The sequence below is a fragment of the Pituophis catenifer genome, unplaced genomic scaffold, assembly GCF_029215685.1.
Source record: "Pituophis catenifer annectens isolate HBS135680 unplaced genomic scaffold, rPitCat1.0.hap2 SCAF_17, whole genome shotgun sequence".
Lineage (NCBI taxonomy): Eukaryota > Metazoa > Chordata > Lepidosauria > Squamata > Colubridae > Pituophis > Pituophis catenifer.
This window is the reverse complement of record NW_027256897.1, coordinates 4,386,673-4,399,434: the sequence shown is the minus strand read 5'-3', so window position 1 is coordinate 4,399,434 and position 12,762 is coordinate 4,386,673. Positions and strand designations below refer to the sequence as shown.

Here is a 12,762-nt window from a genome sequence, read left to right as displayed (position 1 = left end):
TCCCTTCCGCTTCTCCCTGGTGGGTGGGTGGGTGGGTGGGGAAAAGCAAAAGGAAACCTGGTCACACAAGCTCCTTTGCCTGCGCAGGAGCTTCTTCGCCTGCGTTCTGTCAAGAGGAAAGAAGAGCTATCAAGTCCTAGAGAGGTCTTTCATGGTGGAGGTAAGGCAGATGACTAGAATCATTGGTGGGCTTCGCATAATTTAACAAACCGGTTTGTCCAGAATCGACAATGTGAGCGAGAAAGCGTGCATGCTCGCTTAGCTCACGCACGCCTTGCACACAGTGTCAAAAACACGGCAATTGTATAAGACGGGATAGCTCCAGGGTGGGGGAAGGGCGGGCCTAGCCGCTGGCCGAAACTACCAGTTCTCACGAAGCGGATGAATCCCATCCCTGTCTAGAATCCTTACAAGTACTAGATCAGTGATGGCGAACTTTTTTTTCCTCACGTGCCCACACCCATAATTCAATGCCCCCCACCCACGACCACCCCTGCGCTCTCTGTGCCTGCGCATGCAACACCCCCCACCCCCCGTGCCCTTTTTGGGTCTAGCAGGCCTCCCTGAAGCCTCCAGAGGTCGGAAACAGCCTATTTCCAGACTTCCGGGAGGACCGTTAGGACTGTTTTTCGCCCTCCCCAGAGGCTTTCTTGGAGCCTGGGGAGGGCGAAAACAGCTTCCCCCGCTCCCCCAAAGCCCTCCGGAGGCCAGAAATGGCTCGTTTCCCGACTTCTGGTGGGTCTGGAAGGCCTGTGAAAGCCTCTGGAGCCTGGGGAGGGCAAAAACAGACTCGCCCCCCCCGGGTCGAAAACGCTCTCCCAGAGCCTCTGCGCAAGCCCTGTACTTACCTGGCATCCAAAACGGGCTGCACGGAGACTCCTAGGAGGGGCGGGGCGGTGTGGGCGGGGTCAGCTGAAAATCAGCTGGCTGGTGCACACATGTGCGCTGGAGCTGAGCTAGGGCAATGGCTCATGTGCCCGCAGATATGGCTCCGTGTGCCACCTGTGGCACGCGTGTCATACATTAATCATCATGGTACTAGATGAATATGTCTATGGAGATTCTCAGGTTGTCTCAAAGGTGCTTTTAAAGAGGCAACTGGACTTTCTTTGAAGACATTTTGCTTCTCATCCAAGAAGCTTCTTCACCTTCACAGTTGCCTCTTCAGAAAGCACTGGACTTTCTGGTTTTTGGGTGAGAAACGAAACGTCTTCAAAGAAAAACCAGAAGGTCCAGCTGCCTCTTAAAAAAGCACCTTTGGGACTACTAGATGAAGAGTTTTTAGATGGTCTGGAGACTTGTCGGCCGTGAACATGATTAAGAAAAGACATACAAAAATGTAGGATAGGGGGACAAATGTTTGACACACACATATTCTCAATCATCCAAATCATGGTTGTCCCCAAAGATGTTTTTTCAACGGCATTCTCTTGGTTTATTTTATTTTTCTTCCTTGAAAATGTTTCGCTTCTCATCCCGGAAGCTTCTTCAGTTCTGAACCGAGGAAGGGAAATGTTTTCAAGGAAAAAACAAACTAAGGAAGTCCACTTCTCTTTTGGGGTAGGACATGGCTCAGCCCTGATATCTAACAATGGTTTGGGGCAGTGGCGAAATTCAAAAATTTTCTCTACCAGTTCTGTGGGCTTGGTGGGTGTCATGTGACTGGGTGGGTGTGGCCAACTTTTTAAAAACTTTTATTTATTTATTTATTATTTATTTTATTTTGTCGCATTTCTATGCCGCCCAACTCCCAAGGGACTCTGGGCGGCTTACAACAGAGAATAAAACAATGCAACAATACCCCATACAAAAGTTAAAAGAAGACATTAAAACATTAAAACGTTAAAACACATATACTCCAATTTGTGGCCGCGTCTCGCAAGATCACTATAACGAGATCAAAGGCCCCAGGCCTACCGGAAGAGCCAGGTCTTCACCGCTTTCCGGAAGGCCAATAGGGTGGGGGCGGTTCGGACTTCAGGAGGTAATTGGTTCCAGAGAGCCGGGGCAGCCACAGAGAAGGCCCTCCCCCGTGGGCCCGCCAGCCGACATTGTTTTAGCCTTTTTAACTAAAAAAAAGTTTTAAAAAGTTCCGACGATCAGCTGTGACAATCAGCTGTGCCCACGATCGGGATCTTTTTAAGTTTAAAAAAGATTCTTTTCCTTTTTAAGTTTTAAAAAACTTTTTTAACGCATTTTTTTTAACTACCTATTTGTCCGAACCGGTAGTAAAAAAAATGCTTAAAAATAGTTTAAAAAAGGTTCCGACGATCAAGTGGAAACCTTTTTTTAAAAAAAACTTTTTTAAAGCATTTTTTTTTTTTTACTACCGGTTCGGGTAAACCGGCCCGAACCGATAGCAAGAATCAGATATGAGAAGCTCCACCCACAGCAAAGAAAGACCAATGGACGGGAAGTTGTGTGGATGAAAACTTCCGTGCAGGCGAATCTTTGCCCTGAGGTCTTGCGCTACCTTCCCATTTCGCCCCACACTCACAAAAGAGCAAGTTCTTCATGGAGGAATGGCCTCTTGGCCTGCCTGGCGTCCATTGGGGGCTGCTCCGCAGGGTGACCGTTCTCCAGAGCCGACCCACTGAAGAGGTGATCGTTCTGACTGTTCGTGCCAAGCTGGAGGCCCAGCATCTCCTAGAGCAGGGAAGGAAAAAAAAAAAAAAGACAATTATGGGTAGGATGTTTTTAACCAGGTGTCAGACTGCGGTGCTATCTCAAAATTAAATGACTTTCCAAACTGCCAATCTTTAAGGAAATCTTTCTTTAATTGAGCTCAGCCACCGGATCATGACTCCACGCGGACAAAACTGAACTTTTGCCTCCCAATCCCTCCCTTTCCGATCCCCAAATCTCTGCTTCTCATTGGCTGTCTTCCAAGTCATTCTTCAGACTTCTTTTCCTTGTCATTTCCCAGGAATGTGCCCCCCTCCCCTCATTTCCACGACAACCGGGCTTCAAAGGGATTTAGCAGGCAAAAGTTTCAGAGTTTATCTTTCGCTCTCCTCTGCTCTCTGACACCAGAGACTGCATTGATAGTGATGCTTTACTGGATTCTTGTAAGTCACGTCTCGTGGGGTGCAGTGGTTGGAATGCAGCATTGCAGGCCAATTCTGCTGACTTGACGACTGTCGGCAGTTCGATTCTCACCAGGCTCAAGGTTGACTCAGCCTTCCGTCCGTCTGAGGTCGGTAAAAGGAGGACCCAGACTGTTGGGGGGCAAGAGGCTGACTCTGCAAACCGCTTAGAGGGCTGTAAAAGCACTGTGAAGCGGTATATAAGTGCAATGGCTATAGCTTACTTCCCTTCCTTCTTTCTCTTCTCCCTCTCATTTCACTTTCTTTCTTACCTTCCTCCCTCCCTCCCTTCCTCCTTCCTTGCCATGGTGGCACAATGGGTAGAATGTAGTATTGCAGGCTAACTCTGCCCACTGCCAGCAGTTTGATCCTGATCGGCTCAAGGTCGACTCAGCTTTCCATCCTTCCGAGGTTGGTCAAATGAGGACCCAGACTGTTGGGGGCAAGAGGCTGACTCTGTAAACCGCTTACAGAGGGCTATAAAAGCACTGTGAAGAGGTATATAAGTGCTCTTGCTATCTATCTCTATGTCTGTCTGTCTGTCTGTCTATCGTCTGTCTATCTATCTATCTATCTATCTATCTATCTATCTATCTATCTATCTATCTATCTATCTATCTATCTGCCATGGTGACACAGAGGTTAAAATGTGGTGTTGCTGGCTAACTCTGCCCACTGCCAGGAGTTCGATCCTGACCAGCTCAAGGTTAACTCAGCCTTCCGTCCTTCCGAGGTGGTTAAAACGAGAACCCGTATTGTTGGGGGCGATCGGCTGACTCTGTAAACTGCTTAGAGAGGGCTATAAAAGCACAGTGAAGCGGTATATAAGTCTAAGTACTATCGCTATCTATCTCTATCTCTATGTCTGTCTGTCTGTCTATCATCTATCATCCATCCATCCATCCATCGAATCCATCCCATTCATCCATCCATCCATCCATCCATCCATCCATCCATCCATCCATCTATGAGCCATGGTGGCACAGTGGTTAAAATGCAGTGTTGCTGGCTCACTCTGCCTCTGCCAGGAGTTCGATCCTGACCGGCTCAAGGTTGACTCAGCCTTCTGTCCTTTTTAGGTGGTTAAAACGAGGACCCAGATTGTTGGGGCCAATAGGCTGACCCTGTAAACTGCTTAGAGAGGGCTGTAAAGCAACATGAATCAATATATATAATCTAAGTACTGTTGCTATTGTGAGATAAATTGGCTAAATACATTTGATAAATAAATAAAGAATTACAATGGGCGACTTCACTTCAGCCTTCTATGGAATTGTGGTCTTTGACACAGTGGGCTATCTGAACTGAAAGAACTGGTACCACTCTGACATTCCTGGGGGCAGGAGACACAAAACAGCCCAAGCATGGGTAGAATCGAGAGAACGTACTTCCATTGGCTCTCCCTGCCCCTCGGCCTCATCCGTGTCAAGCGACGAAAGTTCCAGCTCAATGTCTCGTTTAGACTTGGTGCCCGTGTTGCCCTCGGGGGAGTCGGCCTGGGGAGGGAGCAGGAAGGGAACGTAAAACAGAGGTTGGAACGACACACGTCTCGGTGCAGTGGATACGGAGGGCGGGGGGTGGTGGAAAAAGGAAAAGCCTCCTTACCTGCCCATTCCTCAGCTCCATTTCCTTGCTTAAGAGCTTTAAGGTGAGGGCACTGCCTTCGCTCAGGGAGTCCCACTTCTGCTGCGTGGCCAAGGCGTTGGCCTCTCTCTGGAGCAGCACCGAGTTACGTTTGGCCTGTGTGGAAAAGCAGAGCAGGAGCCCCCCCCCCCAAATGGTCAGGGGAGATAGTTGTGCTCTCTCTCTCTCCCTGCCCAGAGCCGTGGATCAATGGTGAATCGCCACCGGTTCGCTGCCCCAACATGCGAGGTCCGCGCCAAACGCACGCTTCGCGCGGAAAAAGAAGACTTCACTAGGTAAGTAGAACAGCGAGGGGAGAAGGAACAGCTGTGCCGCGCGATTTAGCTTCGCTAGAAAGCAGAATCGTCAGAAATACCAGTTCGGATGCACCGGTAGCTTTTTTTTTAAACTACCAGTTTGCCTGAACTGGTAGCTTTTTTTTAAACTACCAGTTCAACTGAACCTGCTGTGGATCCTGTTTTCAATCAGGAAGCTGCGCTCCTGGCTCCAAGAATCACAGGAAGAACACTTGCTAAAATCACTCCCTCCCCAAATACCCAGACTTTTGGGAGGGGTGGGGGGGGGAAGTTGTACCTGTTGTAATTCAGTGCTCAGGAGGTCTCCGGTGCTCGAGTGCTTTTTGGGAGCGGATTCCTCGGGAGAGACAAACTGGTCCCTTGAAAAGAGAGAAGAAGAAAAGCCAAGCCTCGACCTTTGCCCCCCCCCCCCGGATGCATCTGCAAGAAGGCCTCTTGTGTCGTGGCCGGCCAGCTGCCAGTGGAGCTGGTGGGAGACTCGGACGATGAGGAGGTTGGGGAGGGACTTGGGCCAGTTCTGGAGTAGGCTCTGATGGATGCTCTGTGTCGGACGCAGAGATAGAGCCAGGACTGTCCGACATTTCCCAGTCACTGGAGAGGCAGCTGCCTTTGGAGGCTGACATGAGTGAGGAGGAAGAACAGCTGGGGACTGTTCCAGATGCACGTATGCGCAGAGCACTTAGGAGAGGAGAACAACGGAGGACAAGGAGTCGACTCAGGAAGCAAAGCACACGTGGATGCTAAATGGCCCCTCCTTGGCTGGGGAATAAATAGAAGGAAAAGGGGACGGGTGGTCGTAGGAGACAACCGTTCGTATTTCTGAAGATTTTGCTCATTGTGTTTCGTGCATCAAAGACTGCTTGCCAGAACTTAATTTACAGCTTCGCGGCTGGAAGCTCCCGGCCTGGCAAGTATCCCAAGTAACTGATAAGGTCTGTTAATGCAGTTAACTCCTTGAAGGACTCTTGCCTGGACTTTTCGGTGTGTGAATGCCATTAATTCACAGGTGATAAATAAAGAGGGTTTTTTTTCGGGACAAGGAGTCTATTTCTTGTTTCTGTTAAGACTGGGTAAGAACATCTCGTGGGAAAAGCTGCATTTTCTCCCCAGGTAAATCTCAAAAGATTTTGTGTCCTGCCACCATGGAGACTGTTCTCCCTTGCCAAGGAGACTGGGGTTCCTTGGCTCTCCTCCATGAACAAGCAAGGGGCTGGGGAGCCCGGAGCTCATCCCTGGCTGGATCTATCCGGGAAGCCCATTCCGCCTACCGTTCTATGAAAGGTGCTGAGGAAGTTGAATCGGACGCGTAGCAGCTCCACCTCAAGTCCACCGAGCTGATGCTGGGGATATAATCTGTAGGAGGCAAAGGATGGGGCTCAGCGGGGGGGGGGGGCTTGCCCTGCTCCTCTCCTCCTCCTCCTCCTCCTCCCTCCCTCCCCTTGAAGGTTCTGCTGTCCTCACCTGACATGCTGATGGGTTTGGTAGTACTTCCTTGGGAAGCAGTTGCCTGGACAGGGTCTGTGGTGTGGTAGCCCGTCCGTGATGACCTGGAGATGGCGCCCCACTTGGAAATGATTGGCCCGTCACTGAAAGGGATGATGGGATCTTCGTCCTTGGCCTTCCTCTGGGTTTCAAAGAGGTGCGCTGCCGGCCTCTTGGGATCTCCGCTGTCCAGATCCTGCATGGAAGGGAAGGCTGAGAGGGGCACGAGAAACACCAGCTCCGAAGGATCCTTCTGGATTCCCAAGATCATTTTAGGTCACCTCTAGGACATCCTAAAAGGGACGTGGTGGCTCGGGGCTAAGACGCTGAGCTTGTCGATTGAAAGGTCGGCAGTTCAGCGGTTCGAATCCCTAGTGCCGCATAACGGGGTGAGCTCCCGTTACTTGTCCCAGCTTCTGCCATAATAATAACTTTATTGTCATTGTATGTGTATACGCAGGATACCCATACAACGAAATTCAGTTAACACCCAAAGACCAGGTCCAACACACATAACAATCCCCAAACACACCACAAATTCCCCACCCCTGAACCATCCAAACATCCACACAACAGACCAAGTCATGCTGTCCAAAATCTCACTGATGGTGGCCCTTTAGTTCATTGTTGAGTGCCATTATAGCTCTGGGATAAAAACTACTCAGAAAACGTGTGGTCCGAGTTTTAATTGTTCTGTATCTTCTGCCAGAAGGCTACAGTCCAGAAAGATTGTAAGCCAACCTAGCAGTTCGAAAGCATGTAAAAAAAAAATGCAAGTAGAAAAATAGGGACCACCTTTGGTGGGAAGGGAACAGCGTTCCGTGCGCCTTTGGCGTTGAGTCATGCTGGCCACATGACCACGGAGACGTCTTCGGACAGCGCTGGCTCTTCGGCTTTGAAACAGAGATGAGCACCGCCCCCTAGAGTCGGGAACGACTAGCACATATGTGCAAGGGGAACCTTTGCCTTGCTCTAGGACATCTTAAAGGTGCTTTTTCAAAAGGCAACTGGGCTTTGTTTTTTTTTTCCTTGAAGAAGTTTCACTTCTCATCCAAGAAGCTTCTTCGGTTCTACAGGTGAAGCGAGGAAGCTTCTTGGATGAGAAGCGAAACATCTACAAGGAAAAAAACAAAAACAAAGGAAGTCGACCTGCCTTTTGAAAAGCACTTTTGGGACGTTCATGACCTGAATGCTGAGAATCTCTACAGGATGCGGCCTTACTAGGAGGATTGTGGTGGATTTAGCCAGGACGTCCTTCGGTTCAGCCTCAACCGCGCTGATGCATGAACTGATGGTGCTGCAGGACCAGGGCGAGTACTGGCACAGCTGCCCATCTTCATACTTGGTGTCGCTCGAGCCGCTGGAGTTCTCGCTGAACTGCAAGAAGCAGGAGTGAGAAAAAAAAACAAAGCCTGACCATCTTGCAGAGAGCATCCTGGTCAGCCTTGGGCGACTTTCCAGAGACACGGGAGGGTAGTGATGGACGGAATGAAAGAGGAAAAGAAAGCGATTTGATTGCATGTGATGGAAACCATCAGGGGAGAAGAGAAAAATGGGAGGAAAGGATGAATATATTCAGGGTATTTGGGTCCTTTCACCTGACTAAATATTACCTGCTCCCAGACTGCAAAAGGGAAGGGAAAAAAGAAAGAAAGGAACAAAGGAAGGAAGGAAGGAAGGAAGGAAGGAAGGAAGGAAGAAGAGAAAGGAAAGAAGGAAGGAAGGAAGAAAATGGAAGAAAGGAATAAAGAAAGGAAGGAAGGAAGGAGAGAAAGAATGAAAGAAAAGAAGAAAAAGAAAGGCAGAAGAAAGAAGAAAAGGAAAGAAAGAAAGAAAAAGAAAGGGAGGAGAAAGGAAAGATGGAAGAAATAAAGATGGAAGAAAGGAAGAAAAGAAGAAAGAAACACAAAAACAAAGGAAGGAAGAAAGAAAGAAAGGAGAGAGAGAATGAAAGAAAGAAAAGAAGGAATGAAGGAAGAAAGAAAGGAGAGAGAGAAAGAAAGAAAGAAAGAAAGAAAGGGGAGAAAGGAAAGAAGGAAGGAAGAAAGAAAATGGAAGAAAGGAATAAAGAAAGGAACAAAGGAAGGAAGGAAGGAAGGAAGGAGAAAAAGAATGAAAGAAAGAAAAGAAGAAAAAGAAAGACAGAAGGAAGAAGAAAAAGAAAGAAAGGGGGAGAAAGGAAAGAAGGAAGAAAGAAAGGACGGAAGTAAGGAAAGAAGAAAAAGAAAGAAAGGGGAGAAAGGAAAGGAAGGAAGAAAGAAAATGGAAGAAAGGAATAAAGAAAGGAACAGAGGAAGGAAGGAAGGAAGAAAGGAGAGAAAGAATGAAAGAAAGAAAAGAAGAAAAGAAGAAAAAGAAAGACAGAAGGAAGAAGAAAAAGAAAGGAAGAAAGGGGGAGAAAGGAAAGAAGGAAGAAAGAAAAGAAGGAAGGAAGGAAAGAAAGAAGAAAAAGAAAGAAAGAAGGGGAGACAGAAGGAAGGAAGAAACAAAGGAAGGAAGGAAGAAACAAAGGAAGGAAGGAAGGAGAGAGAGAGAGAGAGAAAGAAAGAAAGAAAGAAAGAAAGAAAGAAAGAAAGAAAGAAAGGGCCACTCCCTCCCTCCCAGAGGTTCTGGGGCCTTACTTCAGAACTGAAGTCCACACAGAAGAGAGGGGAAGGAGAGGACGGAGAGGCTGCGGCTGCAGGAAGAGTGGAAGTTGTCACCAGGGGCACTTTCGGCACGTGGCAAGGAGCCCACTGTTCTGCCTTCTTCCTGAGAGGGTCCTCGTAGGCCGGCTTCAGATGTCCACAAGGTTCCTACAAAGGAAGATCAACAGTGTGTGTGTCTGTGTGTGTCTGAAGACCAAGCGACACTCTTGCTCTGAGCGTGCCCTGGGTTTATTTATTGATTTAGGAAGTTTATTTACCGCCGCCCACCTCGTCTCCCACGACTCAAGCGTTCCAAGGATTCAAGCAGGACAAGGGGTCCTTGCCTTAACGACCGCAACCAGGACGACCAGAACTCGGGTCGGTGAGCAGTGCAGTCATGTGATGTTCCGCCCGATGACGGCTTCGCTTAATCGTGGAAATTCTGGTGCCCAACTGGAGTCGTTAAACAAGGACTGCTTGGGTGCCCTCTAGAACGGGGGTCTCCAACCTTGGCAACTTTACGACGTGTGGACTTCAGCTCCCAGAATTCCTCAGCCAGCTTTGCTGACTTGCTGGCTGAGGAATTCTGGGAGTTGAAGTCCGCAAGTCGTAAAGTTGGAGACCCCTGTTCTAGAATATCCACCAAGCAGTCCTCGTTTAACGATCCCAGTCCCACCCCAGTCCGTATTTAGCTGGATAACCAGCTAAATACGAGCCAGCACTGTGCAGCCGCCATCAAAAAGAACTAATGCAATCTTAAATTGCATTAACAGAGGGATACAATCAAGATCAAGAGAGGTACTAATACCACTCTATAAAGCCTTAGTAAGGCCACACCTAGAGTACTGCATCCGGTTTTGGTCCACACACTATAAAAAAAGATGTGGAGACTCTGGAAAGAGTGCAGAGAAGAGCAACCAGGATGATGAGGGGACTGAAGGCTAAAACATGCGATGAACGGTTGCAGGAACTGGGCCTGGCTAGTCTAGTGAAAAGAAGGACCAGGGGAGACAGGATAGCCATCTTCCAATACTTGAGGGGCTGCCACAGAGAGGAGGAAGGGGGTCAAGCTATTTTCCAAAGCACCTGAAGGCCAGACAAGGAACAATGGATGGAAACTGATCAAGGAGAGATTCAACCTAGAAATAAGGAGAAATTTTTTGACAGGGAGAACAACCAACCCATGGAACGGAAGTTGTGGGAGCTTCATCACTGGAGGCTTTCAAGAAGAGACTGGACTGGCATCTGTCAGAAATGGTGCAGGGTCTCCTGTTTGGGCGGGGGGTTGGACTAGATGACCTACAAGGTCCCTTCCAACTCTGTTAAATCTGTTAAATCAAGACAGTGGTCACCCTGGCTAAGCTTTGCAGCACTTACCCTCGCCCAAGGCACGGCCCTCTGCTCCGCTGGCACCTGGCAGGGCACCGAACAGTAGCTGTCCAAAGAGCCGTATCTTTCCCGCAGAAAGTTGTGATAGACGGAGGGGTGGGTGACTTCCATGGGAGGTAAGGAGTTGCTCCGGATGATATCATCCCTCTGGTACATCGGCGGTCGCCAAATACGCCGGCTGTCGTAAACCGGAGCGTACATCCCGGAAGGAACCGGCGGCACCGGCCCGTAGGCTGGCTGCGGTGGTGCCTGTTGGTAAGCAGCGGTGAGTCTGTCCCGAGAAGGAAATGTGCTGTAATGCTCACTATACGGTAGAGAGGCCGGCGGGAGAGGGGATTCCGAGACGCTGCTGGACCTCACAAAGCGAGGGAGGCACGGCGGCACAGCTGTGGGGACCGCCGGGGGGCCTGGATAGTATCCTACAGAAGGAAAAGTGAAGTTGAACTCTTCTTACAGAGAGTTCCTCCTGCCCAGAAGGAAAAAAAGTTAGGAACTCCTCCCCCAAGGATACTTCTTGAAGTCAGAAGGGATGCTAGGCAGAAGGGATGGCAGTCCAGGGGTGAAATGCTCCCGGTTCGGTCCGGTTTAGTCGAACCGGTAGTAAAAATGGCTACTGGTTTGCTCGAACCGGTAGTAAAAATGGCTACTGGTTTTCCGAACCGGTAGTAAAAATGGCTACTGGTTTGCCGAACCGGTAGTAAAAATGGCTACTGGTTTGCCGAACCGGTAGTAAAAATGGCTACTGGTTTGCCGAACCGGTAGTAAAAAATGTAAAAAAAGAAAAGTTCCGACGATCAGCTGAGTGACACGCGATCTTCGGAACTTTTTTTTTTTTTACTTATTTAGCTTTTTTTTTTTTACTACCGGTTCTCCAGAACTGGTAGTTAAAAATGCTTTAAAAAGTTAAAAAAAAAAAAAAGTTCCAAAGATCGCGTGTCACTCAGCTGATCGTCAGAATTTTTTGGTTTTTTTACTTTTTTAGCATTTTTTTACTACCGGTCCTCCGCTGGCGGGCCACAACACATGCGCTGGAAACCGCAAAGATCATCTTCCCGCCGCAAGCATGCGCACCGGGCTGCTGCTGTTTCAGTTTCTGGTGCACACGTTACAATTTTAGCAGTCACTAAATGAACGGTTGTAAGCCAAGTACTTTTATTTCTTGGTTCACTGCTGTTCTGACCTGGGCTTCCTGAGACAGTAAAAAGCACCTGATTAGTTATTTCAACGGCTGTGAATTCTGTTCATTCGCAGCCCGTGATGAGTCACGAATAGTTTGTAAAGAGTCCGACAGAAGTCTGCCACAGTCCCTTGGGATAAGGCTGGTAAGCACCCACCTTTATCTCCCTCAACACGCTGCCAAAGACCTAATTGGCAATTAGCTTTGCAAGACCACACGGAACACAGAGTCAAAACGGAGCTTCAGAATTTAAACCAGCCAGAACGAACAAAGTTGCTTCCTGCAAAGGCTCATGTCCCTTTGCTCCTCCTTTATGTCTTATAGGAGGAGCCAATCATCTCCAGGCCTTACTCCTGAGTTGTCCCTTTTGTTTTAACTGTTCTTGCCTTCTGGCAGCTCTGCGCATGCGCGCACCGGGAACGAGCTCCTCTGCCTTACTGACGTCTGACTCCGGAGTCAGCACGTAACTCCCAGATGGCCCTGGCCTCATCTCTGCCTCCGACGCAGAGCCCTCATCCGAGCCTTCTGCAGACTCCAGGATTGGTCCATGTTCCTCCTCAGCCTCCTCACTGTCCAACTCTGCTGCCAGCTCCGCAGGCTACTGGCGGACCACAACAACTGCAAATTCTGGCTGGGGTATGCTGGAAGTTGAAGCCCACACATCTTAAAATGGTTAAGCTTGGCAAACACTGCTCTTGGCCCAACTCCGCCAAAGCCCAGGCGAAATGGGCAAGTGCGTGTGCAAATCTTCACTCACGTGAGCGGTGCATGAAGTCCCGTTCGCGTGAGTGCCCTCCATTCACACAAGGGTTTTGTGCGCGAGCTCCATTCGTGCGGAGGGTGCGTGGGTGCGCCACTCACACAGGTGGAGCTGTGTACCACAGGTGGGTTTCACAGAAGTTTACCAATGGTTCACCGCACACCAAAAAGGTGAGCATGCACATGGCTGAGAAAATGTAGCTAAATAGGACGGCATAGCGTTGGGGTTGCCACTACCAGTTCGCTGAATACCACCACTGCTGTGCATGCACACGTCTGCCTGCCACTCCCACACGCTCCCT

General features: G+C 49.1%; 1 protein-coding gene across 1 annotated transcript in view; it reads right to left on the bottom strand.

Moving 5' to 3' along the window:
* The window catches only part of RC3H2 (ring finger and CCCH-type domains 2), a 46,583-nt gene that overhangs the window by 6,221 nt on the left and 27,600 nt on the right, over positions 1-12,762 (bottom strand). The window contains exons 12-21 of the mRNA XM_070955932.1: positions 10,513-10,943; positions 9,130-9,303; positions 7,730-7,885; positions 6,488-6,704; positions 6,295-6,379; positions 5,304-5,385; positions 4,692-4,826; positions 4,475-4,582; positions 2,498-2,646; positions 1-16 (exon numbers count right to left, since the gene is read on the bottom strand). The exon at positions 1-16 is cut by the window's left edge and continues 182 nt beyond it. Of these exons, the coding sequence (XP_070812033.1) occupies positions 1-16; positions 2,498-2,646; positions 4,475-4,582; positions 4,692-4,826; positions 5,304-5,385; positions 6,295-6,379; positions 6,488-6,704; positions 7,730-7,885; positions 9,130-9,303; positions 10,513-10,943 (1,553 nt within the window). The remainder of the gene's footprint in view (positions 17-2,497; positions 2,647-4,474; positions 4,583-4,691; positions 4,827-5,303; positions 5,386-6,294; positions 6,380-6,487; positions 6,705-7,729; positions 7,886-9,129; positions 9,304-10,512; positions 10,944-12,762) is intronic.